Source organism: Nansenia antarctica (assembly GCF_963989245.1).
Source record: "Nansenia antarctica genome assembly, chromosome: 13".
In the NCBI taxonomy this organism is placed as follows: Eukaryota; Metazoa; Chordata; class Actinopteri; order Argentiniformes; family Microstomatidae; genus Nansenia; species Nansenia antarctica.
In genome coordinates this window covers 21,867,789-21,885,392 of record NC_137683.1, presented here as the reverse complement: position 1 = coordinate 21,885,392, position 17,604 = coordinate 21,867,789, and the positions used below count along the sequence as shown (strand labels likewise).

Sequence of the window (17,604 nt, the reverse complement as noted above, 5' to 3'; positions counted from 1 at the left end):
TCTGAATGAAGTGAAGACAGAATTGGTCATTAGTTGCGGCACCATTGCCCTGTCGAAGCGCCTCTACGATGCAGGACCTACATGGTCACAACTCTAGTTTGGTCCCTGTGTGAGATGAGGTAAATAATGATGGGACCAGGCTATGAGACTCCTGGGACCAGGCTATGAGACCCCTGCCCTCCTGCACAACACTAGAGGTGCATGCAGGCTCTGTTCTATCATTACAACAGGGATACACCTTAATGCATCATGCGCTGCTTCATTCTGAGTAGTAATCTAGTATGGATGTTGGAACACAGACATAGGCTATGCAGAGGTCTCAGAAGGGCCTCTGTGGATTACACTACCGGTGAAAATGTTTAGAATAACCTCCATTCCTATGCAGAGACCCTATAAAAACAAATATATTAATTCCAAAATTGCATTAACTATTATCCTTACATTAAGATGGACTCAATTCAACTTATTGAGTGATGAGATTTTTGCATTTTAGCAAAATGTTCAATTCAAAACTCTGAAAAATGGAGGTGTTCTAAAACTTTTGTTCCGGTAGTGTAGATACAGTAGAGACTAGGTCTTTTAACTCCCCGTGTCTATTACACTCAATGTAAATAGGAGAAGACAAAAACAAAACAAAAAAAGACAACACTGAAAATCATTCACAAATTCTTAGCCATTTTTGGCTATGCCTTTCTTCATGGACTTTTCACGCACACACTCCCAGACCTGAAATTCGTAGGCATTGTCAACCGTGGTCCTGCACCTGTTGTGGGTTGGTTTTATAGTGTTTCTAGTTGTTAGGGCACCTTCCATGTTCACACTCCATTTCATCTCAGCTAAAAGGCTCTGAACAAGGTCAGAAATGCCTCTCCCGCTCCAGTTGGTCTCTCACAGCCCCTCGAGTGGCGGCTATGGGTCTGTCCATACTGAGCAGGGTGCTTGTCACCATGTCACCATGAATCCTATCCTCCTGCCCCGTAGCAACTGGTTACCTGAGAAGGAGCTCCGTACCAAACAAGATGGAATATATCCAGATTCTGTGACGACCCTATTTCTACACGCAAGCCATTTTCTTTTCAACTACTTGAAGAAACTCCAAAGAAATGCATGACACAACCACGTAAAGGTTTCACCAGTCTGAACCTGAACGCAAAAGAATCCGGTCAAGTTGACTTGCATCTCCTACTGTGTTGCAGAGACACCCGTTAGCTCCGAAGGTTCGAATAGCACACACTGTCGGAAAGGAAAAGTTGTGAAAACAAAAAACTCCTTGAGGAAGGTTAGTTGTGTGTAACAGTCTTTGTTTTTCCTACAAGGTTTTTGCAGCATTGTGTTGTATGTATTGTCCAACGTGGTGAATGGTTGCTAGGTTGCTGGGTGGGTGGTTTAGTTGGTTGGTTGGTTGTCGTCACAGGTATTCCTGTCCAGAAGACAGGAAAGAGGAATAAACTAAACCAAAAACAACGACTGAGAGATGAGACTGTTGAGGTACCTGCACCGTGTCACCTTAGATAAGACTGTTGAGGTACCTGCACCGTGTCACCTTAGATGAGACTGTTGAGATACGTGCACCGTATCACCTTAGATGAGACGGTTGCGATACCTGCACCTTTTCAGCATTCATTCGTCGGCACCTGAATGCACTTGGAGATGTCCATTTCATTTATTTGTTTATTTTATTTCTTAGAACATCCTCTCTTGCTAAAAAAAAATATGTAGAGAAGTGTGCTGGTAATATTGATCCAATCAAAAATAAAAAATAAAAAGCAACAATAAAAAACGATATCAGGATAAAATAGCAGCTGCATTCATGTGGTTCTGAGATACGCTGAGGTTGAGAAGAAGAAGAGGAAGAAGAAGATGGTGGGTGGTTGCTTGTTTGCTTGGTGCCGCTCTGTGTCGGGGAAGGACGGCAGCGGTGGCGGTGGCGGTGGCGGTGACGGCGGGTTGGGGTTGTGGGACTCAGATACTGGACTCTTTGGGAGGCAAGTCCACGTTAATGACGGAGGTCACCATGGACACCAGACAGTCGGAGTTCAGGGGGCTGGTCAGTCGACGGATCTGGGAGATGCGTTCCTCCACACATCCAGCGGACAGACGAGCCTCTGCATCGTGGTCCCAACACTCCTCTATCGTCTCACACAGCTGCTCCAGGCCCTGCGGGGGGGGGGGGGGAGGAGACCATGCTGTAACAACACTGTTTATTCACTGTGTATTAAGCGTTTATTACATGTTCATGATTTTATTTATTTAACCTTTGTTTATACTGGGTAGACACACTGAGACAAAGGCCTCTTTTTGCACGTGCAGCCTGTCCACAATATTTACACAATAACAAAACAACACATATAAAAATACAACACAGTTCAATACGTCATATAAAACCACGATATTAGACCACGAAGAAACTAGCGGCACCAGAACATGCAACTGAAAAAGAATCAACAGCAGTTAGGTGCGCTATAACTAAAAGCAGATTTATGGCATTTTACCCCAGGGAATCTCAAGAGTTAACCAATTCTGAGAACAGGTTCAGTAATTTATGTCCTTGAATTTTAATAATGAGGTTAGGTAAGCCGGGAGTTTATGCAGTAAGGCTTTATACACAAAAAGGGACTAATGAAGATATCGACGGGATTTTAACGAGGTCCAGCCAAACTTTTGACAGAGAATACAATGGTCCATTTTCATAACTCATAACATAGAAAGTATAAAAGGGGTTATTACAGTACAGTACTGTTTTACCATGTACCATTTACCCTTTATGTATATACTACTCACAGGGTGCTTGAGCCAGCAGTCCTTGAAGACTGGCCGCAACTTTTTGTGAACCACCACTTCCTGTAGGTCCTCCAGGGACGCATGCTGGCCGACCTCATCCTCAAACGGCAGCATGAACTCCTCCACAGGGCCTGACACACACACACACAAGACATAATAGTACTTTAGATGTTCTTGTGTGTGTGTGTAAGTGTGTTTGTGTGTGCGTGTGTGTGTGTATGTGTGTGTGTGTGTGTGTGTGTGTGCGTGTGTATGTGTGTGTGTGTGTGTGTGTGTGTGTGCATGTGTGTATGTGTGTATGTGTGTGTGTGTGTGTATGTGTGTGTGTGTGTCTCACCATCCACAGCCTTGCAGCGTGACGCCAGCTCCCAGAGCACCAGGCCCATGGCGTACATGTCTATCCTGAGGAAGGCGTCGTGCTGGAAGTTGATGGCTCCTTCTAGAACCTCCGGAGCCATGTAGCGCCACGTACCCACCTGACAGAGAGATAAAGACACAGTCAGTCACTACCCTACCACACACACACACACACACACACACACACACACACACACACACACACTAGTGACCCACCTGACAGAGAGATGAAGACACAGTCAGTCACTACCCTACCACACACACACACACACACACACACACACACACACACACACACACACACACACACACACACTAGTGACCCACCTGACAGAGAGATAAAGACACAGTCAGTCACTAACCTAACACACACACACACACACACACACACACACACACATACACCTGACAAAAACATGAACAGACAGTCGGTTAGGAGTGAGTGACAGACACTACCCTAACACACACACACACACACACACACACACACACACACTGTCACACCCTCTACCTCCTACAGTTCTCTCTCTCTATTATTGCAGGAATGGAGTCAGGTGTGCGGTAGTCAGGTTACTAGCTGTTTGCCACGACCACATCATTAGCCTGCCACAAATACTCGGTCCAGACTTCACCACTCTGCCAGATCATAGCTCTATATATATATGTATTCTTATCATTTTCTTTTTTACTATTCTCCTCTTGATGTATTTGTTTTAATGCTATATGTAAAGCACTTTGAATTAGACCTGTTGTATGAAATGTGCTATACAAATAAACTTGCCTTGCCTTGCCTTGCTTCAGTTACACTGTTAGTCACGCTTCTTGTGCTAAGATACTGCTCCGTCAGTCTACTCAGCATTCTAATCCCTGTTTTCCCTGTGCCTCCAGTACTCCAGCCTGACTCCTGTTACTGACTCCTACCTCCTGCCTGCCTGTCTGCCCCACCTGCCCTGTCTACCTGCTGGCCCTGTCTGCAAGCCTACCTGCCCTGCCTACCTGCTTGCCTCATCTGCTTGTCCTCCCTGTCTGCCTGCCCTGTCTACCAACCTGCCTGCCTGCCCTGCCTGCCCTGTCTACCAACCTGCCTGCCCTGTCTACCAACCTTCAATAAATACACCCATCCTTTATGTTTTACCATTATCAGACTCCCTCTCTGTGTTCTGCACTTGGGTTCACTAGCCTGACCGTTACACACACACAGACATATACCCTAACACACACACACACTAGTGGCCCACCTGTCCGTGCGTGTCCCCGGGGGGGTTCCCTGGCTCGAACCGCACCGCCAGACCAAAGTCTCCAATGATGGCCGTCAAGTCCGTCCTCAACATCACATTCTTACTCTTGAAGTCCCTGCAGGATAGAAAGTTGGGGAGATTAGTTGAAATTGAAGAAGACTGAAGACTGAATTATACAAAATGCAAAAAGTATACTGACAGACAGGAGGCAGGGGTTAGGGTGAGAACACAGTTCTGAGATCAGATCAGATTAGATCAGATGAGATTAAACTGTATTGCCTTTCAACTTTATTGTCATTGCACAGAGTGCAAGTAGCTGTGATAATGTAGATGGTGCAAGCATAGGTATACAGTACAGTGAGTATAAATAAGTGAATATACAAGTGAATATACAAGAGATGAATATCAATATGATATGTACAGTTATGATACGCACAGAACAAAGGCAATAGGTCTTGAGGTATGAAGCATGTTGCTTTGCTTTTGAAATACATCTCAGCGTTGTTGAAAATCAATGACACACTCGCTTGTCAACTAATACAGCTTGTTTTGTGAGCCTACTAACAATGTAAAGTAGTGTTATAGTTATCTAGGTAGCAGTGGGAATTAACTCACTGAATCGTTTTTATTTACGTTTTTTAATTAAAAAATAAAAAATAATTTAAAAAATTCGATTGGTTGCCGACTTGTTCCCCCTTTCACCACCCGCTGTCACATATATATAGAGACTAACTGACCCAGGGATAATGTTTCTGTCTGGACGACAGACACAAAGAAAGCTACTCTGAGGTGGTTCTGGGCAGGGTTCGAGTTATAAGCTGATCTCTGTGGGGGTCTCCAAAATAACAGTGCGAAATGTTCTCATGCACGCGCGAATCATGCCCACAAGCGATGGGACTTACAAGTTTTAATTAGCTATAGGCAGGAGCGGATTAAGGTGGTCAGTGGCCCTAGGCTACTCCTTTGTGTGAGGACCCCCCGCCCCAGTGTTTCCTCTACATGCATTTCATCGTGGCGGTCCGCCACGATGGAATTTCCTCCGCCACCATTCAGATTTCTCAACCCCAAAAAAAAAAAAAGATTTAGGCCGCTTTTCAGACCTTCACAGCGCTAGACACACCCACAAGCGCTGAAACTGGACCAGTCCGTGTGTGTCGCGAGTATTGAACTTGAGGCTGCGTTCGTAAATTCGCTCTGAGAGCCCCGGAGCGCACACTGGGTTCAACGTCATAAAGGGACCAAGTCATTTGATTGGACAAGAGGCATTCCGTGAGTGCTGATCAGATTTCCAGAGCGTATTTACGAACGCGCCCTGGCTGTCACCCGAACACCGCGAGCTAGCGTAGTGTAGTGTAGTATAGGATGCGTAGTGTAGTGTAGTGTAGGATGGAGAGAGAGAGGAGAAGCCTCTCTATGTGTTACCTATGTCCAGTGTACTAGAACCACTCTAACAGGAGTGTTTGTCCGTGAATAACACCGGCTATGCCCGGGGTAGAAATACAAGACTATAGCTGGATAAGGTCTACAGGGTCATTTTAAGCCGTCGACCAGCCCTCTACGACCACGGGAAGTCATGTTAAAAGTGAAGATACTTCTGTTAAACTAAGCTAAGCTAAACATCGCTAATCGCTAACTCCCTCCTGGGCTTAAAGTGACAAGTAATAACGTTGTGAAAAAAACCGTCAGATCAGTGTTTTTGTTTTTATTGACAACGGAATTACATGCTGGAAAAACATGCAGACACAGACAATAAGAGACACACGGGAGAAGTACAGGAAAACATTTTATTTTTTTGGGCCATCCTCGAGTTTTGGCTGAAATTACGTAGTTGTTTTGAGCGCGCGTGCGCGTTTCATGCGCGTGCACGCGAAAAAATCGCGGGCGCGCGGTGCGCGCGCGCAGCACTACCCGCCACCATTGTAAAAATTCCTGGAGGAAACACTGCCCCGCCCCCATACACAAGCCTCCCCCCTCCCCAAAATATACAACTCACGAGCACCCTGCACACACACACCACTCATAATGCTTTACCATAAAACACTTAAACACTTTAATAACACAATAACACAACAGTGTTAATAATGCAAAGAATAAAAAAAAGGTTCAGTGCATTCAGTTCTGTCTCTATTGCTATCCTCTCCCGTTGTCTCTCTGTTACTGTCCTGTTGTCCGTCTCTCTGTTGCTCCCCTCAGCTCTAAATGACAGAAATGAATTAGCTAATTAGTTGGCATGTAAACATATAGTTAGGGTTAGGTACAGTTTGGGTTTTATTCGATACCGGTGACAAATCGATACTTTAAAAACGGTACCGGTACCGAAACATCATCCTCATCCTCATCCTCCTCCTCAAATACCAACATATCCTGACGCTACAGCTGCAGGCTACTCATTTCACCACATCAACAGCCCCACATGAAACAACAGCTATAAAAGCGATAGTCACACATGTATCTCGGCCAATAATTGTTATTTTTGCTATACAGAAGGAGCGAAAAATACATGTACACTAGGTTAGTAAAAAGTAAAAGCCACCTTACCTTTACGGAGACAAGATCGACCAAAGTGGTCTGTTTTCAGTAGGCTGCGGTCGCGGTCCTGGAACCCATGATGCTGACGTCCGATGTCCTTTCTTTATCCAAGATTGGATGAACGGGAGAGGGTCAAAAAATGGCATTTTTTTGGGCGGCATGGTAGCTACTGTATGTATATACTCCTGTATAGCTAATGAATGAATGTTTGCTTCTCAATAATAGGCTAGGTGCACGATCTCACTACTTCCTGAAAGGCAACTGGTATATGAACATATCCTGTCTCACTCTATTGGTTTAATTGATTAATCAGCTGTGCACTGTGTGTTCCAACGGTTTACCGCACAGCTGATTAATCAACCTTTTGCTGTTGCACAATATTCTACTGCGCCCCATGGTGTCTTGGTGGTGAAGTGCAGGCAGTCAAAGGCCTACTGTCATTCACAGGAGATTAATGGTGCGCGTAGCTCTTTTGGAAAACGTGTTTATTTTACAATATTTATAATATAAATTAAATAATATTCATTACATTGACATTTTGATCAAATAATAGTTGTGGTAATGTATTATTAGCGACCCCCACAGATTTTTGATTGTACTGCCTTCATGGGAGCTCAGAGAGTCTCAGACCATCTCTATGGGAGCTCAGCTCCCATTGGCTCCCACATAACTCGAACCCTGGTTCTGGGTACCTGTGGGCGATGGCCGGTTTAGCCCCCTCCCCTTTGTAGCGAGGGATGTCCTCGTGCAGGTAGGCCAGCCCACACGCCATTGTCTCAGCAATGTGACACATCTCCATCCAGCTCACTGCATTCCCCTTCAGATAGTCTGTCAGAGAGCCCTGAACACACACACAGACACAGACACAAGACACACACACACACACACACACACACACACACACACACACAGAGCTGTTAGAGTCAAAGCAGGATACTCCCACAGGAGAGAGAACAGTTGTCTATGGTTTAAGTGAGGTAAACATATTGGACAGCACAAAGAGAGATGTTATCATTCAGTTAAATCTTCTTTATTGTCCGGATCAATGAAAGCCAGTCTACACACAGGGCTCTGTGAAATTGAGGACTATTAAATGCAGCAAAACAACTTTCGTGGCATTGACAATTCACCGGCGGGGAAAATAAAAAAGGCAATTCAATCCAGAACAGGTCGGATATGAGACCAGGGGGGTATTCCATCAACGTCGCTAAAGGACAATCCAGGCTTATTTCGATCAATCCCGTGAGATTTCCCCCCCAAAAATCCAGCCTTATTTTGATAAAAAACTCGCGAGACAAACTTTTGCTAAGTTGGTCTATTCTCTCCCCTCCCCAGTCTCTCCCTGCCCCGTCTCCCCCCCCCCCCCCCCCCCCCCGTCTCCCCCTGTCTCCCCCACCTTCTCGTGGAACTCAGTGATGAGCCAGAGTTCCATCTCCAGGTTGGTTCCTCGTTTCTCCGCCCCCAGGTATCGCAGCAGGTTCTCATGCTTCATCCCCGGAGTCATGAACACGTCCCGCTCGTTAATCCACGACTGCCTATCCTGTTGGAGGAGGATGAGGTGGAGACAGAGGGGGAAGGGGGGGGGGGGGGGGGCAGGTTGGGGGGAGGCAGAGTAGGGGGAGGCAGGGGAGAGAGCAGGGTGGACAGGAGAAGACAGGGGGCGGTAAATGTGGGGAATGTTAAGTTATGGGTGTGATCTCCTGCAGCTTAACATAAGTAGTACTTTTGGTGACAAACAACAACATCCTCTCAGTCAGTTTTGCATAATACAGTACATAATATGTGACAGCAGCTGGTGAGACCGGGAACAAGTTGGCCGCGGATTTAATGTTCAGACTTTTATTCTGAAAAATGTAAATACATTTCAGTGTTTCAGTGTTCAATGACACACTCGCTAGTCAACTAACACAGTTTGTTTTGTGAGCCTGCTAACAATGTAAAGTTGTGTTATAGTTTAACTAGGTAGTAGTGGGGATTACTCACCGAATCCATCACATTGCAATGTTTTGGCTTGACTAGCGAGTGTGTCATTTTCAACAACGTTGACATTTCTTTACATTTTTCAGAATAAAAGTCTGAACATTTTTCATTGGTTGGCTACTTGTTCCCTGTTTCACCAGCTGCTGTCACATTATTTTCAGGGAGAGGAAGAGGAGCACACAGGATAACACCAGTGCTGTAATACATTCATCAGGGCCCTTTCTCAACTGTTAGAAACACGATACCTTGCCTCCCCTCCTCCATCCTCCACTCACTTCTTACTCATTAGAGGAAAAGATGGAGGTTCCTCCGCTGAGATATTGTTCTCCAATGCGTTTTTTGTGTAGAAATCGAGACAGAGGAACACAACCAGAACACAAAAGCATCACAGACACATACCAGGCCGTAACAACGCGAGTGGAGGATGGAGGACAACATGCAAGGAAGCAAGATTTCTTTTTTTTTTAATACCTGAATTTTGACTAATTCATCTGACTTTGTGCATTTATTGCATAGCTGGTTACTGATTTCCAGCAGCCACCCACCTGAATGGGGAAGACCTTGACAGCCACGTATTCATTCATCATCTTGGCCTTCCAGACACAGCCGAAGCGCCCCCTGGCCTTGATCTCCAGTAACTGCAGGGGTTTCAGCCCTTCCTCTGGCGAGAGCGCGGGCTGGCCAGGGTCAAAGAGAGATCAAAGTTTAAGGGTCAGGTCAGAGGTCATGACTGTGACATTACATTTTTTATCTAACCAGATCAGGTCAATTGAGAACCGATTCTCATTTGCAATGACGACCTGGCCAAGAGGCAAAGCAGAAGGCAAGTCTGTAGAACACAACACAGTATTTACAATACAAAACATGAGTACAATAAACGGCAAGAGTCAACAAAACATTCTAACATATAGGCCTACAACCTCACAATATATACAGTATATAAAACAGCAGGGACCAGGGGGACGTTATTTCAAATGCAGGTGCAGTGATCAGAGACTATATCTAGTAATTACTTTTTAAAAGAGGGTGTTGAGTTTTAGTGTCTTTTGCAACTCTAGTGTCTTTTTGAATTCTCCATTGAAACAAAAAATCTCATGTATCAGAGACAAAACAGATAATCTATAAAAGATAAAAAGCTTAAAAGGTACGTGCTATAGGGGCTAGATCCTTCAGTATGTAGGTTACATGTGTTCATAGGGGAACCAATATCTCAAAGCAGTGGCACTCAGCCACCACTAGATGGCGGTAAACATTAACAAAGCAACGTGTGGCCTACTTGGCTGCTTGGGGGCAGCCAACAAGATGGCCTCTGAAGAGAGAGTGATGAAAAGGGCAAGAGGGAGAGTGACAGTGGGTGAGAGAATGGGAGTGAGAAACCATGTGCCAGAGGTGGAATAGGTAGAGAGGTATGACATCAAATACATATCCATTTTAACATTCCTCAACATAGAGAGAAAGAGAGGCGAGGGACAGAGAACAAAAGACAGCGAGAGAGACAGAGAGAGAGAGAGAGAGAGAGAGACAGAGAGAGAGAGGAAGAATGAGAACAAGAGAGTGAGAGAGGAAGAGAGAGAGAGAAAACAAGAGAGTTAGAGAACATGAGAGAGAGGAAAAACGAGAGAGAGAGAGAGAGAGAGAGAGAGAGAGAGAGAGAGAGAGAGAGAGAGAGAGAGAGAGAGGAGGAAGAGCGTGTGTGTGTGCGTGTGTGTGTGTGTGTGTGTGTGTATTTGTGTGTGTGTGTGCCGGCGTCCTGACCTCGTTGATATGGACATGACCATAGGGGAGTTTGCGGTGGCGGTACATCCAGAAGGCCAGCAGCAGGACCAGGGAGAGCATGGTGATGGGCAGCAGGGAGTAGACCAGCACGTTGAGCAGAGACGGGGTGGGTGGAGGGGGCTTGATCACTAAGGACGCATAGAGCCAGACAGAACACCATGTTAGAGACCAGCTGGAGGAATGGGAGGAGAGGCGGGGGGGGGGGGGGGGGGGGGTTGAGGGAAGGGGCAGAGGTGCAGAAAGAGAGGGAGGGGGGAGAGGAGAGGAGAGGAAAGGGGGAGGGAGAGAGAATGATGCAATGTTTGGAAACATGTAGGCTGGGAGGAAGAGAAGGAAGACGGGAGAGAAGAGCTGGTTGGCAGCATAGCAGTATAGGAATAGGTATTCAGGTTTCCCCCTTTTAAAGCCTAGCGGTTGCTGTAACACACACAAGCACACACCGACCTCCACACACACACACACACACACACACAAACCTCCACACACACACACATACACACACACACACACAGCTACTGTATATTCAGGTCTGTGGAATACTTAAGCGGGGAAAAGAGAGCAGCCAAAATGGGGAAAAAACGGCCGCGTGGAGACTCTTCACTCTAGCCTGGTTAAGATCTGACAGACCCCCCCCCCCCCTGTGAGCGTTTAAGAACAGAGTCAACAGTCAGGCACCGAGAGGTGGGCCACAGGGCTGCTTGTACAAGGTTCAAAATGAAACACGTGAAGTACTATTATCCTGTCCTATTGCTTTTCCCACAAGGCAGATGTGGCTGAAGAGACTGGATCTTATCAGGGCAAATCAGCTCTAAAACAAAGAACGTCAGAAATGGTAGAGAAAAAATGCACTCCGGAAGCACAACACTGTTAATAATTAATGACATCTCTGAATTGTGTAAGCCCTTGAGGTCTGATTCAGGACAGACAGAGTATGGGAGACCCATCGGTTCCACTGCCCTGCCCCATGATCCTGCTCCATGCCCCATGCCCCTGCTCCATGCCCCTGCCCCACGCCCCTGCCCCACGATCCTGCCCCATGATCCTGCCCCACGCCCCTGCCCCACGCCCCCTTACTTGGTCCGTTGACATCAGGTTGGTATGTGAACCTCTCGTTGCAGAAGTTGCCCTCGCAGCAACAGAAGAACACCTGAGGATTCTCCTCTGTGGCCACACACTCTTGTCTGTCAGACAGAGAGAGAGAGAGAGAGAGAGAGAGAGAGGGTGAGAGAGAGAAGGTGAGAGAGAGAGGGTGAGAGAGAGCGAGAGAGGGAGAGAGAGAGGGAGAGAGGGAGAGAGAGAGAGAGAGAGAGACAGAGAGAGAGAGGGTGAGAGAGAGAGAGAGAGAGAGAGAGAGAGAGAGAGAGAGAGAGAGGAGAGAGGGAGAGACAAAAACTTACTATATATAACTATAGTAAGTATAGAGTAAGGTAAGGAGGTTATACAAGGTGTCTCTATCTAGCCTCTAAATGGTCCTCTGTGGCTCAGTTGGTAGAGCATTGTGCTAACGACATTGTGGGTTAATATAATGATAATAATAATTATTATTATTATATTAAATTGTATGTATATTAGTGTGGATATTGGAGCCACTGATTGACCTCAGTAAAGCAAAGATACACAGTTATCCCTACATACGTAATATGCATACGTAATACATGTAACACAGGCACCTTAGAATGATGGTGCACAATGTGAAACGAGGACACCCCTATGACAGCTGAACCCTATTGGGTTCAAAAGCAAAACATACTTGACTCGGTCATTGTACTGTACAATCAGTGGTATCCAGCTACAGCCCTAAGCTGAGATATCCATTTGGAACAGGTTAAACCACTGTTATTGGAGCCAGCTACATAATCTATCGTGATTACAGTCTAAACAAATTAGAATCACTCCAAATTGGTACTCCTCCCAGTAGAATGGGTGATATGAGACACTTTCACCTGAGACTGGGAGGGGAAGAGGGGGTGGAGGGGTAAGGGGCTATTTTAAGAGCAGCAGCCTCTAGATGAAGCGAGCTGGGATTGGTAGTGTTACTGGCCCACTTTCATACCGTGTGTGTGTGTGTGTGTGCGTGTGTGTGTGTGTGTGTGTGTAAATGGACTGACTTATATAGCTCCCATTCACACACACATTCACATACCAATAGCAGCGAGGCACGGGCCATTGGGAGCAATCTGGGGTTTTTGCCCAAGGACACCGCGACGCGAGGCCAGCCAGGGTTTCGATCAGCTGACCTTGTGATCATTAGACGCTGGCTCTACCTCCTGTGCCACACGCCGACCCTTAAAAACTGTGCGTGTGTGTGTGTGTGTGTGTGTGGTGTGTGTGTGTGTTTCATATTAGGGTTAGGGACTTTATATAATGATGAAGCTGAATGAATACGGCAGTCGGTTCCGACCTGTCATAGCAGTTGAAGTCGTCCAGCCAGCAGCCTTTCTTCACCAGCTCTATGATGCCAGAGTTGTTCCTCCATGACGCGTAGCAGTGAGACCTCTTATCCTTCTCCCCCTCGCAGCGCTCCACGCCGCTGTGGTTGGTCTTCTCAATCTCATAGTTGACGTTGTAGAACAAACACTCCCGCGTGTCCACCTCCCCATGGCTCGGTCCTGACAGAAAGAGAGAGAGAGAGGGAGAGGGAGAGGGAAGGACAGAGAGAGAAAGGGGGAAAGAGAGAGAGAGAGAGAGGGAAGGAGAGACAGAGAGGGAAGGAGAGAGAGAGAGAGCGGGAGAGAGAGGATGTTAGTCAAGCTTAAAACAGATACTGTAGGTTCACCTAGGTTAGGCATCCTCCCTCAAAACCGGAAAATTCACTGTTGTTTTGTACAATTGTCTCCACATCCATTTCCACACTTTGGCGGGTCAGAATCCACTTTGAGGAACATGCAAATCAGACGCCACATATAATCAACCGATAGCTCATGAGTGACAGATCTACTCTGTCGTGTAAATGGAGTGAAAACAACACGTTTTGGTTCAATCCAGCGAGGGATTCCCCTGCTCTGCCTTGGCACAGTAGGGACTTTAAGTCAACGCGCTGCTGTAGTAACATTGGCAATGCTACATAATCAACATCTACAACATTTGTTTATTTTCTTTTGAATATCTTGATATTGGGATGCTAATCTGTCTCAAGACTTCCTGCCGTTGTGGCCCAACGGTCTACTGCGGGGGAACGACTGGTGTGTCGTATTCACTAATACGTGGGAGTGTAAGCAGTAGTAGAAATTGTTGTAGATTATGTAGCTTTGATAGTACGTTACTACTGCAACACATTTAAATGTTGGAATGACGCCGTAGCTGTCCTGAACCCCTACTATCAGCGATCGCTGCAGCGCATTGGTGGTGAGTGGCCGGCGGCGCGCGGCAGGGTGTGTTTGATGTTTGAGGACGTGCCGCTCAGCATGGCACCGCAAACAGGAGCGCAGGAGACGCGTCCCGCCGAGATGAAAGCCACGGATCACTCTCCGCTCTACTCTCTTTTTGTCAAAACAGCTGTCGAGCCATTCCTTTACGCCTTAGTTTCATATAACAGGCTCAGGGGGGGGAGAGGGTGTTTAAGGTAAGGGGGATTGAGAGGAGTGGAGTAGAGGAGGAATAGGAGGGGGGGTCTTTTAAGGTAAAGGCAGCATGGCGTCTCCACTGAAGTCATTGCAGCATGTGCTCACGAGAACATCAGTAGCTCTGTAGGGAAGCATCTTAGCAGCAACTGAAGCAACCCCCCCCCCCCCCTCCCCCCACCCACACACACACACATAAACACACACACGTACGCACACACACTTGCATATGATCCCAGCGGTGTGACCGAATTAAGAGAGAAAACCCTGCCAGCTTCCTCGGAAGCAGAACAGACTAGAACAGCAGGAAGGAGGGAGCTCCTTTTTTGTCCTCCTCTCTGCTGGAACAAGGGAGGGAGGGAGGGAGAGAAAGAGAGAGGGATAGAAATAGACGTCAGGAGAGAGATAGCGAGAAAGGGAAAGAGAGTAAGGCAAAGGAAAGGGAGAGAGTGAGGGAAGAGATAGGGAGAGGGCGAGAGAAAGAGGGAGGAGATGGAGTTTTGAGAGCGAAGGGTGAGATGGAGAGAGTGAGGGAGAGAGAGAGAGAGTGAGCGTGGAGCTGTGTTTACTATACAACACAGATTTGGCAGTGCTGGCTGCGGCAGATGTTCTTGCCAATCTGTGCATTGCGGTTGCTAGGCAACGGGAAATGTGGTAGTGTATCGTTGTCGCCTCTTCCCACAGACAAAGCCCTATTCAACCCTTACTTTACACACACACACACACACACACACACACACACACACACACACACACACATACACACAGTGCCAACACCGTGTTCGTGTTGCCATACTACGGGGTGGATACTAAAAGCATGCTAAACTACGCTTACGCTAGCTGGCGGCCGCGGCAACGCATCTGCATTCATAGGCTCACTCTGCAGGCTTCCATGGGGATATCAAGGCTAATGGACGGAGCAGATGTCAGGGACACAAAGGGAAGTATGCACTCCAACCAAGGCCAACGCTGGAGCCACAGAGGAGCACACTAATGGTGTAACCACAGAGGAGCAAGGCACTCCACCTCCGGCCTCCCCTCTGCATTACATGGCCAATATAATTTTACTGCCACCAAGAGTTGTTCTGGCCGTAGAACAGTGGCTAGCAGGCTGGCAACAACACTGTGACAGCTTTAATTCACAACAACATCAGAGGACGAGGAAATAACCCAAAACAGAAGCCGTGGACATAAAAAAATAACTGTTCAAGTATGTCCATGATGATTGGCAGCGACGTTGTTAGGCCTGGGCGTCTGGGGCTCAAAAAGTAAAAAAATCAACAAAAAACAAACAAACATTCAATAAAATCACCATCAATTTAGCGCATTGCGCGTGTGCATCGACGAAACGCGGAATACGAACATTGCGACTAACGACGCGTGTGTGTAAAACAAGGGAAGCCATTCTAGCACATAAAACCAGCCCAGGCCTCACTACTGTGTAGATGTGAGAGGTGAGGGCCGGGCTGTTGTTCCTGCATCATCACAGTCACCAAACAGCTTTATAGCTCCAGACACAACTCAGAGAGAATGAGAAGACATCTGTTTCTAACACTCAGCAACTAGCAGCCTGCCTATCTCCTTCAGTCCTAAGGGAGTGTCTGTGAAGGGTGACACAGGTCTAGTGGTGGACTGGTGTTCAGAAGGTCATGAGTTCAAATCCCACCTGAGAACTCACCACTAGTAATGTTCAAGAGGTCTGTGTGTCTCCAAACTGTGCTGAGATGGATGACAAAATATTACTTCTTCTTTTTTTTTTTTACTGGTTTTGATACTAGATAAAGGGATCTGGTACTACTATGCTAGAATAATCACAAGTCCCATAGCAATCATTCAACCAGAAAAGTAAGTTCCAGAAGAAACTTTATGGGCTTGCAAAGTCTTATCTTGGTAGTGGAAAATGTTTAAAAAAATAGATCGATTTGCTGCGTAGATGAAAGAAATTGAGTATCGTTATTGTAACGGATGCCAGCGTCATGTCCATAGGGTGTACTTGTACATCAAGCTGCCTCACGCTATGGAAACAGGAGACAGGCTCCTGCCGCCTATGGGCCATTAGGCTCAAGAACCATCGGTTCTCAAGGCTTACTTACTTACTATCGTAGCAGATAAAGTCAGAGATTTGGTTGGTTGGATGGATGGATAGAATGTTAGATAGATAGATAGATAGATAGATAGATAGATAGATAGATAGGATGAACTGTGTGTACTTTAGAGGAGTGCGTAGAGAGTTGGTTGGTTGGTTGGTTGGTTGAGTGGTGGAAAGTAGTAGAGTTGAATTTACTGTGGAGGGAATTCTAATTTTATGTGCTTTCGGTGGCCTGATTATTGTATTTATTCCAATCTCTGGTCAGTGTAGATCCAATGTGTGCCCTTTCAAACTATTTCCGCAACTACAAGGACATATCCGGTGGGCTCTCTCATCATTCCCACCTCTCTGCTGAGAGAATCAGAATCAATAATCCTGAAATTAGAAACAACATGGACATTTATGACATGACTAAACTACTGGAAGCAGAGACCGAAACCCCTCTCTCACATAACCATCATCCTCTCACTATCCAAACTGACACTGAGTCATATCACTATGGTGATAGATACATTTAAGCCCTGCAGATCCCTGAATGGGGGAGCAGCAGACTGAAAGGTCTTAGCCAGAGACAAGGTCATGTCTCTCACACACTGTGAATAGGCTGCTGTCTTCACAATGACAACAGACGCTGCCATGTCAACTACAACCTCAAGCCCTCCCCCATCACTGATCTGGCCATGCTGCAAAAGGACCAGATGCAAGGCCTTTTTAGCTAAGACAATTCGTCACCTTCTTAAACTAATGGCTTACGTCATATTTTCAAGTTTGAAGAAAATCAGAATAGACTGAACCAAATATAGAATATATCATATGACTTAAGCCATTATTTTAAGAAGGAGACAAAATGATAACTAACTTTACCCTGGACCTTTACTGTTGGCTCACCCTGGTCTTTCTTTCCATTGTGTTCGATGGTGTGGACATGTTGCAAGCGTTCCTCCACCAATGGCTTTTTTCTTCTTCATTTATTTCGCTCTTTAAGCGTGCTTCAGGCTCGGTAAATTGGAAGTAGTCATTTCGCTAAAGTTTGAATTCCTACTCTTCAAAAGACTGGGAAGATGTGTAAAACCAGACAATCCAGCTTGGAATGAATGTCCATTCTCAGGCTAGTCTTTATTCACATCCATAACCACACAAGGACATTAGCATATATATAGCTATGTGCATGACCCCGTTTCTGATGCCCACAAAGAGTGTTAATGATATGGATATGGTCATAATGCATGATGGATCCCCTCCCAGACACACATACATCTTGAAAACCTACCATAAGGCTGGAGGCTATACCACC

The 17,604-nt window shown here is 46.3% G+C and overlaps 1 protein-coding gene across 3 annotated transcripts in view; it reads right to left on the bottom strand.

Moving 5' to 3' along the window:
* Positions 1–1,839: 1,839 nt before the first annotated feature.
* LOC308169175 (activin receptor type-2B-like) overlaps positions 1,840–17,604 on the bottom strand; it is a 29,313-nt gene continuing 13,548 nt past the window's right edge. The window contains exons 2-11 of one of the 3 annotated variants that reach the window (XM_080543828.1): positions 13,063–13,270; positions 11,736–11,842; positions 10,629–10,789; positions 9,431–9,562; positions 8,302–8,445; positions 7,598–7,746; positions 4,377–4,491; positions 3,119–3,257; positions 2,782–2,912; positions 1,840–2,157 (exon numbers count right to left, since the gene is read on the bottom strand). In XM_080543828.1, the coding sequence (XP_080399954.1) occupies positions 1,963–2,157; positions 2,782–2,912; positions 3,119–3,257; positions 4,377–4,491; positions 7,598–7,746; positions 8,302–8,445; positions 9,431–9,562; positions 10,629–10,789; positions 11,736–11,842; positions 13,063–13,270 (1,481 nt within the window). In that variant the 3' untranslated portion in view covers positions 1,840–1,962. Of the gene's footprint in view, positions 2,158–2,781; positions 2,913–3,118; positions 3,258–4,376; positions 4,492–7,597; positions 7,747–8,301; positions 8,446–9,430; positions 9,575–10,628; positions 10,790–11,735; positions 11,843–13,062; positions 13,271–17,604 lie in introns of all 3 variants that reach the window. The other 2 variants (XM_080543829.1, XM_080543827.1) reach the window with 2 other exon arrangements.